This window comes from Euleptes europaea, chromosome 1 (assembly GCF_029931775.1).
Source record: "Euleptes europaea isolate rEulEur1 chromosome 1, rEulEur1.hap1, whole genome shotgun sequence".
NCBI classification, from domain to species: domain Eukaryota; kingdom Metazoa; phylum Chordata; class Lepidosauria; order Squamata; family Sphaerodactylidae; genus Euleptes; species Euleptes europaea.
This window is the reverse complement of record NC_079312.1, coordinates 29,403,552-29,420,543: the sequence shown is the minus strand read 5'-3', so window position 1 is coordinate 29,420,543 and position 16,992 is coordinate 29,403,552. Positions and strand designations below refer to the sequence as shown.

General features: G+C 46.7%; 1 protein-coding gene across 1 annotated transcript in view; it reads right to left on the bottom strand.

Moving 5' to 3' along the window:
* The window catches only part of SETD5 (SET domain containing 5), a 73,959-nt gene that overhangs the window by 41,638 nt on the left and 15,329 nt on the right, over positions 1-16,992 (bottom strand). Inside the window, exons 2-3 of the mRNA XM_056862139.1 lie at positions 5,280-5,454; positions 2,543-2,648 (exon numbers count right to left, since the gene is read on the bottom strand). Coding sequence (XP_056718117.1) covers positions 2,543-2,648; positions 5,280-5,350 — 177 coding nt within the window. The 5' untranslated portion in view covers positions 5,351-5,454. The remainder of the gene's footprint in view (positions 1-2,542; positions 2,649-5,279; positions 5,455-16,992) is intronic.

Sequence of the window (16,992 nt, the reverse complement as noted above, 5' to 3'; positions counted from 1 at the left end):
CAAGGGGACCTTGTCGGCTCTGCAAGATCTCAGTTCTTCACAGCGTAGTGTGTTACCAACTGTTTTCATGGAGACTATGGTCCCAGCTGCCCTGAGATCATTGACAAGTTCCCCCTGTGTAGTTCTGGGCTGCTTCATCACCGTTCTCATGATCATTGCAACTCCACGAGATGAGATCTTGCATGGAGCCCCAGACCGAGGGAGGGTGACAGTTACAGTTAGGTTTAGGGTTGTCACCTTCTCACCAAGCTGCTTGGCAATAGTCTTGTAGCCCAGTCCAGCCTTGTGCAGGTCTACAATCTTGTCCCTGACATCCTTGGACAGCTCTTTGGTCTTGGTCATGGTGGCTAGTTTGGAATCTGATGGATTGATTGCTTCTGTCAACAGCAGAACCCTAACCCTAATCTGGCTGGTTGATAGGGGATCAAATACTTATTTCACTCATTATAATGCACATCAATCTCTGACTTTTGTCTTCTGGGTTTCTGGGGTTTTTCCTGTTGTTATTCTGTAGCTCACAGCTACAATAAACCTACCATAAAAATTATGTCATTTCTTCATCAGAGGGCAAACGGGCAAATTTAGCAGGGGATCAAATACTTTTTTCCCCTCACTGTAACTGGGAATATGGGGCCTTTACCGAGTTCTACAGCTGGACTCATTGAATCCCCAACTCAATGCATGAAACCCAAAGGTAAGAGCATTTGCAACTGATTCCTGTCCAGCACTTGCCTGAAGGCACCCAGTAAGGGAAAGCTCACCAGGCTCCTAGGCAACCCGTCCCATTGTCAAACTACGCTTACTGTTAGCAAGTGTCTCCTAATGGGCAGCCTTAGGGAAGGAGCCATGGCTCACTGGGTAACTGGTACAATCCCTGGCCTCTCCAGTTAAAAGCATCAGGATGGGAAAGACCTCTACCTGAGACCCCAGAGAACTGTGTAACCAAAATCTACTGGTGTAATCAAAATTTACCCCTGTAACATAAGCTCATTAGATCTGGTCTTGCCCTCTGGGGAAATGGAGAATGAATCTTTTCCTTTTCTACATGACAACCCTTAAGGTATTTCAAGAGCATCACCATGGCTCCCCTCTGTCTTCTCTTATCCAAGCCAAATATACCCAGTTCCTCCAGCTTTCCCTTGAAGGACTTCTTTTCCAATGCCCAATTTTTTTTCTTGCCCTCCCTGAACTTTTCTACAACTTTTTTGAAGTGTAGCAACCAGAAGAAGAAGAAAGAGTTGGTTTTTATATGCTGACTTTCTCTACCACTTAAGGAAGAATCAAACCGGCTCACAATCACCTTCCCTTTCCCCACAACAGACATCCTGTGAGGTAGGTGGGGCTGAGAGAGCTCTAAGAGAGCTGTGACTAGCCCAAGGTCACCCAGCTGGCTTCATGTGTAGGAGTGGGGAAACCAACCCGGTTCACCAGATTAGCTTCCGCTGCTCATGTGGAGAAGTGGGGAATCAAACCCAGTTCTCCAGATTAGAGTCCACCACTCCAAACCACTGCTCTTAACCACTACACTACACTGTACACAGTACTCCAAATAAGGTGTGACTAATGAGAAGTGAAAATTCTTTGGACTGGGTAAAACCTAAAAATTACATTCACCTTTTTTTGCAGTCAGATCACACTGCCAACTCATTATCAGCTTGCGATCAACAGCTCCTTGAGCACAGCAGCTACCGCATCAGACTAGGATTTGGGAGACCTGGGTTCAAATCCCCACTCTGCCATGCAGCCGGTCCCTCTTTGTCAGACTCATGTACCTCACAGGGTTGTTGTGAAGATAAAACGAGAAAGGGAGAAGGAAGTATGCCACCATGACTTCCTTGAAAGAAAGACTGGATAAACATGTGATAGATCCTTTTCACGTGTATTTCTGTTAAGTTCGGTATCCCCCATCCTATACCAGTATATTTTATTCTTCCTGCCTGCGTTTGTCCGCTGAACTTCATCAGTTTCAGCCCAGCTTTCCATTTTGAGTTTGTGTCTGTGGGGTCAGCTGGGCTCTCCCCAGTTTTGTGGCATCTGCATATTAAATAAGGATTCTTTCTACCTCTTCACCCAAGTCATTGATAAAAGTGTCCGGGCCCAGAATACAGCTCTGTGCCCCCCCCCACTGAAGACCCTGCCGCTCGAATGATAAAGTGCCATTGCCGAATGCTGAGTACCGTTCCCAACCAGCTATGAATCCACCTGACGGTACGATCGTCAAGCCTGCATTTAATTAAAACTGCACATTTAGCAGAACCTGCTGTCAGAAGAAGAAAAAATCAAACTGTTGCAGAACCCTAACCCCTGAGCAGCACCAGACACGTAGGGAAGTGTCTTTTCACCTTCATGTCCCACATCACATTTTACAAAAAGCTTTCTGCAAAACACACAAAAAGCCTCTGGTACCAGAAATTCAATATACACGGGGTCTATCGGCAATGCGGCTGTCCTCCAAAATATTATACAGCTCAAGTTTGCACAGGGCGGAAGAGGGGATGGGTAAAAACACCAGTTTGCTGCAGATAACAGAGACGGTACTCACTGCATAAGGCAGCCCTCGGTAGCTGTGCCTCTGGGAGGCCCCGTAGCTGTGACTCGAGTACACGTTCTTCTCACCAACAGCTGGGCTAGCTTCCACAGACTCTGGGCTGCGCAAAGGGCCAAGAGCAAAACCAATCAGTATAGGAAGTAGTTCTTTGCAAACAATTAAGCCAGGTCTCAAACATTTTCTCTCGTGCCATACAGGACGGCAAAGAACGGACACACCTCAGGGCAGGGGTGGTGGTGGTGGATGGAAATGAGGTATGGAACCCATGAAGGCAGGACTGCAAAGGAAGCTTGCTATGGCAAAACAGCTGGCAGCTGCCTATAGAAGGGACACCCCCGAATAAGCAGCATAGCCAGCCTGGCTTCGCCATAAGATGGCAAGAGGAGGAAAGCCGCTGACAACCAGGCAAAGCTATTTGACTAGATTGCGAGCTACCCATAGGCTTGCACCTCTAGGTGGCTCCCCTGATTACCGCTACGATGCTCTCTCTCTTGTCCCTTCTCACCATGCCCACGGTTTCTGGCTTCAGAGTGAAAATATCTTCCAGGCCACAACCATACACCGCTTCTCCAACTGTTATCTGTTACTTAATACAGACAAGAAGCCTGGATTCAGTTTCCCAGTGACGGAAGCTCTAGGGAAGCACTTGGCAAGAATGGAGGGATAAGGTCATACATACTTCATGCCGTGAGAAGCTGAAAGAATATCCATGACCTGGATGGGCGACAACTCTAGGCAAAAACCAACATATGCTGGCTGCCCTTTCTGGCTTCCTTATAGTGCGGGGAGAGGCCTAGCTACCCTGCGGCTGACTGCGCAACTTTCCACCACAAGGTGGCAGGAAGAACCAATTCAAAGCAAGGTACAAAATGGGCAATTAGCGCTGTGGGAAGTCCTTGTTACAGAAAACAGGAAAAGCTTTAAGTGATGAAGCCAAGGCCTGGACACCAGAAAGACAATATGCTCATTTAGATTTGGGGGTGGGGGGGAGAGAGAAAAGAGAAGAACATTAAAAGAGGAGAGGGAAGAGGAGCCACTACTGCCGGCACACAATTCCTGACACCTTTGGACTTTCATATCAGGGAATCGAGGTCTTCTCTGCAACCACAGCCAGCCTTCCAAGGCTACAGTAGGAAGAAGGTACAAGACCAAACCCAACACAAAACCTGCCCACTTGAAATCCTGCCTCTCTCTTTGCAGACTCACATTCTCAGCTACCCATCTGCTGTGGTAAATCCAGGCAGGGACCTCTCCAAAGACAATGGGATTGTGAGACTAGCAAACACTCCACTCGTACACAGCTCTGCCTTGAACCTTCCGTTCCTTTCTTGACACTCGACAGGTAAAAGCGGCATTTCCCTTACCACTTCCTCACTCACGTGTACACCCTGATGCTCCAAGTCCCCGGAGCTTGCTCTTGAGAAAGTATACGCCTCAGCAGAGACCCTTCTCCGAAATGCAGCTTCTGTTCGGTTCAGAAGGGTTGGAGGACCACGGTAGCACAGCAAGCAGTGACCAGCAAGCCCCTTGACTACCTTTCGAATTCACACAGCGTGACAAAGCAATACTAACACAGCTGCCTTCTTCCCCCAGGCTCTCAAGGACAGGAGGTGCCTCAGCCTTCTCAGGGCTCCTTTGGCCACACAGCTGAGAACGGGAGGCCGCTGCAATGGGACAGTTATCACTGACTGAGACCTCGAAGATTCCTGGAATGGAAGTAGAAGAACCAGCGCAAGAACTGTAGCCAAGTAAGACCTGACCCAAACGGCAGAGGGAAAGATGCACGTCCAGAACAGAACTGGCATTCAACAGGAAATGATTGAAGGATGCCGATTCTGCAGGGAGCCGAACGTACCCCAGGAGCCACACACGCACGGACACAGCTGGGTAGTTTTACACCGTGGGACCAGCCAGGGAGGTTTGCCTCTACTCCATGAATCTAAATACACAAAGGATGCAAGAGAAAGAATTGTCTGACATAGACCAGAACCTCACAAAAAGCATGGCAAAGGGAAGCCAGACTGCCTTAAATACAGAACAGGTGAGTCAAACTGCTGGCCTGGCCTCAGCGCCCCACTCTTGTGGCAAAATCACTCAAAACAAGACCATGAACACAAGCAAGGCATAACCCTCTTCCCATTACTTGACTTTGCTTGCTAATTAAATCAGCATTCCCTTCCTGTGGGCACTGCATTAGGGTCCTTTTTTAAAAAAAAACTTTGGGTTATGGTGTCTACCACAGGAAATTTCCTACCAACCAAAGGGGGGGGGAAACAGAGGCAGCAATACTAATGACTAAAAATCCACAAAAGACTGTGACGGGAAAATGGTCTGATTCCAGAAAGAGCCTTTTTACCTAACATCATACAGCCATCAGCATTAACACCATGAACCTTAGGCTACATAGAACACAAGAGTACTGCTAGGGCTCACATTCTGCTAAATGCCTATCCACCAAACAAATGTGAAAGATCAACAGGGAATTGTACAGATTTTTGGGAAAGCAGCGCTCTACCCAAACGCTTCTTTTCTTGGATGCAATTGGAGGCAAAAGAGGCAGAGCTTCTCTTCTATGTTCCATCTTGATCTAATAATGTATACAAGGCACCTTTTCGCAGGCGTCTGATCTGTGGCAAAGCGAGCTATTTTCCTTCTATCCCAGGAAAGCTGGGAGTCTGCAACCCCTGGGGCTCCATGCCCTCCGTGCGCTAACAGGGAAAGCGGCACTTACTCAGATCCAGCAGCCATATCTGAATAAGATGTATCTGGTGTGGTGACTCCCAGAGGGATTGCAATGCTCATGACGTTCGTCAGGGATCACGGAGTCCAAAGGGTAGCGACTAGCGGCTCCAAGGGCGGGGAGCAGCCGCAGAGCCTCGGCCGACACGTCACGGACATGGGGAAACCTGCCAAGGGGAAAAAGAAGCAGTGCTTTGCGTCTCTGTTCGCCATTGCCGCGGACATACGGTTTTATTCTACACATCGTTCTAAACTCGGAAGAGGGCAAGCTCAACGAGGGAATAACTCCCAGATGATGCGTGCCGTCTCTTATCTCCGTGTTACTTTTACATGGCCACCTCTCAAACATGGCCACCTTCTTTGCATGCAGAGGTTTCCTTGTGCCACAGAAGAGACTGCTGAGCACAGGCGAGAGAGGCCTGCAGGCCTGTCTTGCAAGAGACGGTCACGTGGGCAGAACTGCCAGTAGGGGAGGCAGAGCACTGTACTGCTGGGGGTGGAGAGGAGACCGACAATCCCACAGCAGCAAAGGAGAAAGGAAATAAGCAAAAAAGAGAGGGAGGGAGGGAGGGAGAGGAAACAATTCATTTCTACAGCAACTATTATTGCTCTCAAGACAATCCTGTCGATCAGACACTGAACTCGTCTCCCAAACCCCACTTGGGACCAGAGGCACATCTGGAAGAGTGACGAAAGGGCAACAGACTGGGCTAAGAAGGCTGCAGATTAAACCAAACCATAAGAGACCAAAGTTGCACCTTTGCTGACATTTTGTACTCCAGAATTAGTATACAACATACAAGTGCTTCTCAACAGCTCCGAACGCAGTATGTGCATTTGAACACATGAACACAGGAAGCTGCCTTCTACTGAATCAGACCCCTTGGTCCATCAAAGTCAGTATTTGTCTACTCAGACTGGCAGCGTCTCTCCAGCGTCTCAGGCAGAGGTCTTCCACATCACCTACTTGCCTGGTCCCTTTAATTGGAGATGCCAGGGATTGAACCTGGGACCTTTTGCATGGCAAGCAGATGCTCTACCACTGAGTCATGGCCCCTCCCCATTTAAGTGGCTTTTCTCAGAAAAACACAAAGCAGCAGCAAAAGGAGCGGCTTCCCACTTCCACACACTTTGCACGGAAAAGCAGCAACTGATACACATTCAGTTATGCGCACATTCAAGATTTGACACTGTGCGCACTCTGGAATCCGCAACAAAGCACAGAGTCCAAAGGGAAGCCACCCTGACACAGATGCCAAGCGAGATAAAAGCGAGCAGGGCCACAAAGGGAGTCTGTCGTGGGTGGCGAGTCTCGTATCCAACCTGTTCAGTCCTGCCTCTGCAAAGCTCACAGGCCTTTTTGCAAAGGGAGATGCTCCATTCCTGCCCTAATGAGGCTCATCTCCATCTTGTCTGCGCCTCGCAGATGCATCGAGGGCTGGGCAGGGACTCTGCCCTTCGGGAATAGCTTCACAGCTGCAGACTTCTGAACGCAAACCTTTTGAATGCTTGTGGGAGCCACGCCTGCTGACAAAGCTTGGGGCTGGGGTGGGGGGAGAACAGCAAGAACTTGTAGATTAGAGCAGGTGGAGAGATCTCACAACCAAGTGGTTGCTGGGCTTAAGAAGGCCCAATTATAACCCCTGCATGACACCCTACATCTCTGAAAGATGTTTTGCCAACTCGAATTGTTCTTTCCCCGTGCTAAGGCATTACATACTCTCTTATGTTCCCTACCACACAGAACAACTGCTATCGTTTTAGTAGCCTTTCAAGAACTTCTCCTTCCATAAACTACTCATGGGGGGGGGGGATGCTTGTCCATGTAACTGGGTTGGGAAAGGAGAAACAACCAGATGTTTAATCCCCCCCCCCATTCTGGCCACATCCCTTTCGAATCACCTTCCCACTGTTCAGGGCCAGTCGTGCCACTGATATAGCTTAGGGTGGGAAAACAAGATTTGCAGTTCTCTTGTATCTGTTTGGTCAGAGGGGGACGATAAATGATGACGGCATGGAACTTCAACTCCCATCTCACATCAAGCAAGCCTCGTCACGAGCCGCTTCTCTGATAGGCTGGCCTAGGGAAGACTATTACTTGTTCTCTTCTCAAAGAGGGCGGGGAGATGGAGGATCACATCACGCTACTGGGAGGGGTTGGGAATTCTCTCTCCAGAGCGTTCCTGCACAGACAAGAGAGCCCGTCTGCAGCCATAAAAGGAACACCCATAATCAGGGGCTGTATTCCGCACACTGAATGACACTTCTTCAAAGGAACGATGTCCTCTGGCACACTAGGGCTGGGGTGTGAGTACATCCGCCTGCTACGAGGATGTGAGATGACAGACTCTCTCTGAAGGTCTGAATTCTGTGCAGAATTTTTCAAGTGCCACACCAGCACTCAGAATAATTGTTCTTCAGTTATTCACTTGCAAAAGCACAGTAATCCAAGGGATCCCTTTCAGGTTTGCAAGTACACATGTGGATCCACATACGCACTGAAGTCTGGAAATGTGTCCATGGCACAGAATGGCAACCCCCCTTTTTGAAAGTTAGTTCTTTTTCCTGAGCTGGGCACACAACACAACAACAGGAAGTCCTGTTGGTTTTGGTTCAGCGGCTTTCTGAATCATGTTGACGGGGAACAAGGAGGACTGCAAAGCCAAAGCAAACATACAGAATCCCCATTCTCTCTATCCAATCTAAGATGCTTTCTCATTCTACAGGAGAGCAAGCGTTTCTCTCCTTGATCCCTTTTTCAAAACTGCATTTTTACGCCTCCTTTCTCCCCAGTGGGGACCCAAACAGCTTACCTTGTTCTCCTCTCCTCCCTTTTATCCCCCCAACAACCCTGTGAGGTAGGTTAGGCCGAGAGTGTGCGGCTGGGCCCACGGTCACCCAGCAAACTCCCATGGCAGAGTGGGAATTAGAACCTAAGTCTCCCAGATCCTAATCCGACACTCTTAACCAGTACCCCATGCTGGCTCTCTTTTTTTCTGCCAATACCAGTCACCAGCAATGTGCTAGACACTATTACCCCAGAGTAATGGGAACCCTGAATGAACAATTCACAAATTCAAAGGCAAAGCAGAGCAGACATGAACAGACAAACAAAACAAAAAAGGCAGAGACCCTAAGCAGGTGAGGAGTTTTCTGGTTTATGAGAATAGAATTCTGCAGGGTAGGCAGAGTTTATAACCTAAAGCAGCCAGGATTAGCAAACGTATTCATATTCAGCCGAAAGTCTCCTCCATCCTGCACAATCATGCTACGCCACAGGGTGGGCAGGGGTAAGAGACGCAAGCGGCTACCATGCAGTCGCAGCTGCGGCTCTTGCCAAGCACCAGTAGCTCTTGTGCCATAATTTATGCCTCTTGTGGGAACGGGACCAATTTTTCAAGGCCTGGTAGTCAGTCGCCTTGACTGCAGCCGGGCAAAGCTAGCAACTGAACAGCACCAACGAGGAGAGGCTCCAGAAATCCCAGGGAAGGTGTTTCAGGAGAGAGTTTGGAAAAGGTTTTATGAATAAGGGAGACTGAAGTGATTTGATAGAAGAGCCTCCCCAGATCTATCCAAGGCAGCCGTGGCAGCCATCAATTCGTTCCTAGAAGATGCTCTAAGAAAACGGCCCCAGCTGACTCAGAAGGGATAAGCATGTCGTCTGTAAAGTAAGACCACGGCTATCAAATTTGAGGCTGCCTCGGTGTGCAAGACACCAGAGTAACAGAACAGTGCAACCTTTGTTTCAAACATCCCCCCTTTATTCGGGCACTCTCCTCTGGCTGGTGCTGCTGAGTCTTTGAGGGCAAAATGAAGAGCTGGCTGAAATGTTTTGTCTATAAAAACAATAAGACAATGAAGCCGAGTGACCCCCCTCCTCTGGAACAGTCCGGGTCTGAGCCAAAAAAAGGCTGCTCTGTGGGGGCTTAATCCTTTTTCTGCTAAACATCATGAGTTTTGGGCCTAAATTCTCAGAAAGAAGGGGCCGGGCCTCCAACCTACTCCGAGTCCTAGGCAGGGCAACAGAGTCACTAGAACTCTCTTTATCTTACATAACGTATCAAATACAAAGCACTAACCATTCTTAGAAATTTCTAACACTCGGCAACAACAATACCCTGGCTAGTCTTGAAAAGAAAGGTGGAGTTATTTGCCATTGCAGTTTTCTTCTGCTAGCCCTTAAGAGAGATGGACAGGATTGTTTTCTCGCAAGCAACAAAATGATTTTTTTTAGGGGGGGCTTCCCCCCCACCCCAGCACACGGAGTGACTTCACTTCCCCATCAGACATGACACAGGAAACAGTCATTGCAAGGATCACCCAACTGTGTGTGGGGGGAGGCAATTAGCTCCCAGTGATATTCACATGAAGAGAAGGCATAAGAAGTCCATATGGATTTTGCACTGCCATCCCCAAAATACACATTTCAACACAAAAGTCACCACAATCATCTCCTTGTGACTGGGAGAATGGAGCTCAATGAACCCATCCATCCATTTCCCCCCCATTGGGGGAAACCTAGCTGATACTTGTGTAACAAGATCGCCGAAAGCAGCAGAAACCAACTGAAGATATGCTTACCCTTCAGTTTGTGGTTAGCAACATTTTTATAGTTTCCCATATAGCTACACAGATAACATATGGTGTCAAGCCACAAACCTACAGCTCTTACATCACTACAATCAGCGGCTCCTACGCAGTGAATATGTTTTTAATCAATAATATCCCAGCTGTTTGCTGTTTTTAACCATGTACTTGATGCTAACACACGAATTATACAAACCTAAGAATTGGCTGAATTTCTGTTATAATGGCCAATTCTGTCAATGTCTTCTGTCTCTTTAAGATAAAACTACGGTACAAACAACATCAACTTAAATCCTAAGAGACCGCACAACAGGCACTGCTAACACAGCTGATGAATGCAGAACCAGACTTGAAAGACGAAAGATTTTGTTGCAGTGCTAACAGCCCTAACTGTCCTTCAAAGGAAAGAAAGGTATGAAGACCAAGGTACTTTGGAGGTCAGGGCCTGTATTCAACTTAATGCAATAGATGGTGATCTGCCAGTCACCCTTGGCTCTCCTTATCACATTCTGCAAATAATCAAGGAAGCACATTATTCAGAGCTTGTCTGTCTGGTTGTGTATGAAAAAATGAATACAATTATGTATCAACAGCATAAAATAGGGTGGTGGCAGAAGGTGCATGCCACATGTCCTGAAGAATTTTCTGTAAGGCCTGAAAGGGCTGTTCCAGAGCTGCGAGTTATCAGATTTTTAAAATGAGTTTCTATATCCCTTATCCAGAGGTGGTGAAGATTAAAGAGGAACAAGCTCAAGTTTGTTGCAATTTTTTTCTCAAACACCCTTGATTTTTAAATCCGTCCATTAAAGTTGCATCAGTTTCTTCACATCTGAGTAATACTATTATGCAACGACGCATTGTTGTGTACATGGAAAGATACTGGGGGGGGATTGTGAATGAGAGCAGGACATTATGATTCAATGGGGACACCCACTAATCTCACCCCCACAAACCCCCCCCCCCACACACACACACACAAGGCTCTAGTCTCCAAAGCTTCCTTATCTGTTCCACTCCGCTGTCCCAGTAATCAGCATCCAGGATTTCCTGTCTATACTTTGTGCAAGTATTTCCCCCCCAGCTCTCCTACCTCAGTCCCTCTTTCACATGCGTCCCTGCCTTTTCCTACCTCTCCTTCTACTGCACCACAGTAGAGCCTGGGGAGAGGCTGTGGCTCAGTGGTAGAGCATCTGCTTGGTATGCAGCAGGGCTCAGGTTCAATCCCTGGCATCTCCAGTTAAAGGAACCTGGCTAGTAGGTGATGTGAAAGACCACTGCCGGTCAGAGTAGACAATACTGACTTTGATGGACCAAGGGTCTGATTCAGTATAAGGCAGCTGCATATGTTCATGTGTTCACAGACCCCTCCTTCACACTGGGCACTTTCCTTCAGCTATCCTTTCATCTTATTCCCATTTTATGAGCCCTCTTCCCACTTTCCCCAACAATTCTTACCAAACATCAAGAGATCCTCTTTTGCTCCCGAGTTCTTGGACTATACTCGCAGTAGCTATACCATTTGTCAAGACTACTGCTGAAGAACTGAATATTTGTGAACACTTCAAGATATCACGGGAACTTCGCCAAAGACAGAGGAGGGAGGACTATAGGTGTAGTTTTTAGCCAGTTATAAGATTATTCTCCACCAGGATATTAATTCTCTGCAATCCATTCTTATATTGTTTTGTCATCCTGCCAAGCAATACATTTCAGACTGAACACCCCAGCTCAGGCGCGCTCTTCATTTGCTGCTAGTCAATACAGCTAGAGTGACAAGAGAAGCTTGACTCCAGAATCCACAGAGTTTAGTCCCACAAGAATGTTTCTGATACCGTGTCAAAGAAAAACTCAAATCAGCAAAACCCTGAAACGAGAAGTATTTAAATCTCTACTGCAAGCAAAGGAACTGAATGCAGTCTAAAGCACGTAAATTATTTCAGAACATCCAGATAGCAACTTATAGCTAAACAGGCCTGTTGGGGGGGGATATCAATTTGAAGAAATAGAAATGCATTCCTATTTAATCATGCTGATTGATTAGCCTGAGCTTGAACTAAGTCAGACTCTGACAAATTTGCTTTGGGTCTGGGGGGGGGGGGAAGTAAAGGTCCCCTGTGCAAGCACTGGGTCATTCCTGACCCATGGGGTGATGTCACATCCTAACGTTTCCTAGGCAGACTTTGTTTACGGGGTGGTTTGCCAGTGCCTTCCCCAGGAGCCTGCCCAAAAATCTAGGAACCAGACTCGTCGTTCAGCCTTCAGTGTTTTATATTTTGAGGGCCTCGTTTTCTAGTTATTTTTAACCACAAAACCTGATCCTAAACTCTTCACAGTTTCTCATAATAAAGATATGACAAAACTGTTGTAGAATAAAAACAGATATGATGTTGCCTGGATTGCCATCACAACAAAAAAGTTAACCTCTAATGCTAACCTAACTTCTCCCCAATTTCTGATAATTTTATTATTGCTTTAAAAAGCTCCATTTAGTTGAACATGGGGGCCAGTATAGAACACCACTATTTAAGAAATGAATTCATCTTCCAGAACCAAATGGTGTAAGGCTAACAAACAAGCAATAATATAAACTTCTCGCTCATGCATTTTTATGGCATACAATCAAACATTCTGAAGTGAAATTATGAATTACCTTTGTCTTTCCACAGAGAAGCACCAAGAATCACTATAATAAAATCATTGCTGAAATCACTAGGCATCACAACAAAATTTCTAGGCACCATGGCAGGCAACCTGGCACCTGGGATCTGTTGAGCTCTGAATTAAGCATCAATGCCTGGATAAGGGCCCTTGATTTGTGCACAGTTTTTTTATTTTAATGCTGAGGAATGATGTGGAAGATTAAAGCTCCTACCAGATTCAAATATTTATATCCCACCTTTCTCCCCCAAAGTGGAGCCCAATGGTGAAGGAATGTAATAAGTTAAGCAATAATGATATACAATCAAATGCAGTTCTTAAGCAGAAGGAGGGAGGAGTATGATCACAGTGTCTACCATCCTCATTCACTGATGCTGGGGTAGCCTTTAGGTTGCTTCAGAATTCAGCTTGCTGGGGGTGAGAAGTAGTGACCTGGTGCTGATACCCACACAACTATCCTTGACACCTTACCGAAGGTCAGGGCAGCCAAGGATCTCAACTGCAATCTCAGGATCAAACGAACCTGATACTTCTTGGGTGGACTAAGAACTCTTTGGCCTGCACCTCTGGCTGTGGGCTTTTCCAAGTTACCTAACAGGGGAGCAGCAGATGCTTAGCAGATCTTTCCCAGCTGGTTCAGGCTGCCAAATTCCTTCCCCTTAGCGCCTCTGGGGAAGATTTATGCTAAACTCACTCACCTAGCTACTTAACACCCCTCCCTTTCCTATAAACCAATGGTTCCCAAAGTGGGCAGTACCACCCCCTGGGGGGCGGTGGGATTACCTAGGGGGGCACTAAGAGGCAAGGAACCAGCAGGAGGCACAAGAGGTAGGCCCCTTCAACTGTGTTGTTGGATAGGGTAGGGGGTGCTGGGGTTGAGTTTGTGGAAACAAGGGGGGGTGGCCCGAAAAGTTTGGGAACCACTGCTTTGCACCATAGGAATGGGTTGGTGTTTCATTTTACATGAAGGGAGGATAGAGATTTTATATATTACAAGTTGAACTACTCTTCACATTTGGGCAGAATGAACAAGCTGCTCAGTCAAACCTTCAGTGCTCTTGGAGGCATACGGTTTCAGTGATTTAAAATGTTTAACAGTCCCAGGTTCCCTAGGACGATGCCATACAAGCTCTGCTAGCAAGCAAGAGACAAATAAAATAAAGATACTGAGTCTCGCATACTCTACTCACATGCTACAAGGTATTCACTAGGCAGCCCGATACATATGTTGCAAATATAAACTTAGCTTTGTTCAAATGTATTGAGAAGGACTTCCTAGGATCCACCGGCTGCAGTAAAAGAAATCCCAGGGCTGAATGTTCTCTGATACCCCCTTCCCCTGCAAGGCTTCCAAGGAGCCTATCAGCAAGCTGGGTACAGTACTATGGGGTACAAAGTTGGGCCCAAGGCTTCAGTCCATAAACTGAAATCCTCTAAACTATTAAAAAAAATTAAATCTTCCCAGTCTCTGCTGAAAGACTCAAAGAACCCCCCTCAACTCATCCAAGACTTACATCACTATAAAGAATTAGATCCTTTTAACTCAATTCCAAAACGTGCAATAACCTATCTGACAAGGTATTAAAATAAATAACAAAAATAGAAAATAGTAACCAACCAACCCCCACAGACTTTTCCCCATTTTGCCCCAAAACATCAAGGGCAGTGTATCCTTATATGTCATATTTATCTCCTGAGACATGTTAGGCTGAGATACAGAACCAGTCATCTAGTCAAGCAATACATGTCATGGCTGTACAGGGACTTGAACCGGCATCTCCGACAGCCCAGCCCAATCCATTCTGAGCACCACATTCACTGGCGACACTGTGGCAACAACCGTGAAAGGGGATGGGGGAGGAAGTATGGTATAGGGGTTAAAATGTCAGACTAGGATCTAGGAAACCCAGGTTCGAATCCCCACTGTCATGGAAACTTGCTGGGTGACCCTGGGCCGGTCACACACTCTCAGCCTCAACCCTGGCAAGTATTTGGATGGGAGACTGCCAAGGATTGCTACACAGACTGGCAATGGCACAGGGTTGCTACACAGGGTTGCTACACAGAGACTGGCAATGGCAAACCACTTCTGAATGTCTCTTGCATTGAAAACCCTACAGGGTCACCATAAGTCAGTTGTGACTTGATGGCCAAACACACACATCTTGCAAAAACCCTTTGTAACTAGTGTGTCATTTTTGAGAGGGGTCGTGGCTCAGTGGTAGACCATCTGCTTGGCATGCAGAAGGTCCCAGGTTATATCTCCAGCATCTCCAGTAAAAGGGACTAGGCAAGTAGGTGATGCGATAGACCTCTACCTGAGACCCTGGAGAGCCGTTACCAATCTGAGTAAATACGGACTTTGATGGACCAAGGGTCTGATTCAGTAGAAGGCAGCTTCATGTGTTCAAGCATTACAAGCCATAAACGCAGGCTTCATCAACCTTTTCAAAAGCAGCCACTGCTTACGGTTTTCACAGTTCTGCAGAACCAAGAGGAAAAGGAAACGCAGCAGCAAGACACAGTTTTAAAAGCCTGCATTCTTTTCTTTTTTAAAAAACTTGCTTTGAAAACACACTGACTAGCCTGGTTGGAGGAACGCAGGCCATACTGAATCCAAGAAAGAGGCAAACGGCATTAACCTGAAGAACCAGCTTGGGGGCCAGTGGCCCAGAGAAAAAAGACATGTGCAGACATTAAAGTTCAATTAACAAGAAAACGAAGTAAGAGGAATCCTGTATAATATTAGAAACACACCACAGACAAGAATAAAACAGGAAAAATGCAGCCAACGCTTCTGGATTCCTTTTTCCCCAGACCACATTCGGTGGGAGGGACAGCAGCTACAGAGGCCAGCACAAGGCGCCCGAGATCTTAGCCTGATATCTACTGCAGCAACAACACCCCTGGGGTGGTTTTAGAACAGCACGAAGCAGCAGAAAGGGCTCCCCTGTATACAGTTAAAAACGAAAACATGGGGAACAATCCATCTGAAAGGCCCTCAAGTGAGAGAGAGGAGGGCAGAGAATAGCCCCAATGCTTGAGGCTTTCTGTAGCTCTGACACCACCAATTCTCTGCACCTTTTTTACCATTTTGTTACTGTGACCATAGAGCTGCTTTTCACACTTGGAAAGGCTGCCCAACGTATGCATGCCAAGCTGAAAAATACATCTGGGAGCCAAGTCAAACAGTGGCAGAGGTACAGCCACTTTTCACATTATGAAACAGGTGCATTCTCATACCATGGGTCTAAAAACTGTAGTGAGAAGCAATTCATATGGCTGTCAATCTGACTGCAAAACTAAGAATGCTTTGTGCTCGTGACACCTGAAATAAGGCCTAGAAGACACTATGAAGTCAGAGAAATAAAGCAAGAGTTTAAGCAAGTAATAACCAAATAAAGCAAGAGTTTAAGAAGAGGCTAGATGGCCATCTGTCAGCAATGCTGATTCTAAGAAAGGGAGGGCACCTTGGCCATCTTCTGGGCATGGAGTAGGGGTCACTGGGTGTGTGTGGGGAGGAAGTTGTGAATTTCCTGCACTGTGCAGGGGGTTGGACTAGATGACCCTGATGGTCCCTTCTAATTCTATGAAATAAGGGGCTGTGCCTTAGCATAAGCATTGTTTATGAACCCTGGCTTTACAGACCCATTTTACAATTTACTCCTGGAAAGGCCTTCAGATTCACAAGTCTGCCTTGTTTACCCAAGAAGCATTTAGCAAAAGGAACATAAGGACAATCAAACCAGCAACAACTTGGAAAAGGCTGACTGGTAAGAAAAGTAAAGAGCAAGCCAAATAAAGCAAGAGTTGGCACAGAACATAAATACAAGGGCAGGCAACTTTAGCACTAAAGGCTATGCTGGAAATAGATTACATACAAGCCAGAGGACTGCAGCTAATTTGCATATTTTAGTTGCATGTTGCCAGACGTACTGCGTTTTTTTTCAACAGGATCCTCGGTGCAGTAGTCATTCTCCTCAAGTGTGGAAAACCTGAATAAGCTCTTGAAAATTCTTGACATCTGGACTGAATTTATGGTGGCTGAATTTTTTACTGCTTTGCAGCCTTATTTCTAATATTCTAACGATGCTCTTGCATCATTTTGGAGCCACAAGACAGAAATCTATATTGAGGGAAACTAGGATTCACTAAATCACAGGCACTGCCCCCCCCCAACCTTCCTTCATGACACACGCACGCAGGGGGTCAGGGAAAGATATGAAGAGATTTCACAACCAGTCAGATTAATGGACCATCCAGTCTAGCAGATAACACCGGCTGGCATCGGGGCTCAGCACAGCTCTCCAAAGCGTCTGGCAGTCTTGCTACTGGAGGTCTAAACAGAAGTGCCAGTGACAAAGCTGAGGACATTGCACAAAAGAGGCATATGCATTTCTGCTGCTGAGCTACAGTCCAACCCAGTGATCAAGAAAATAGTCACAAAAATTAACAATACA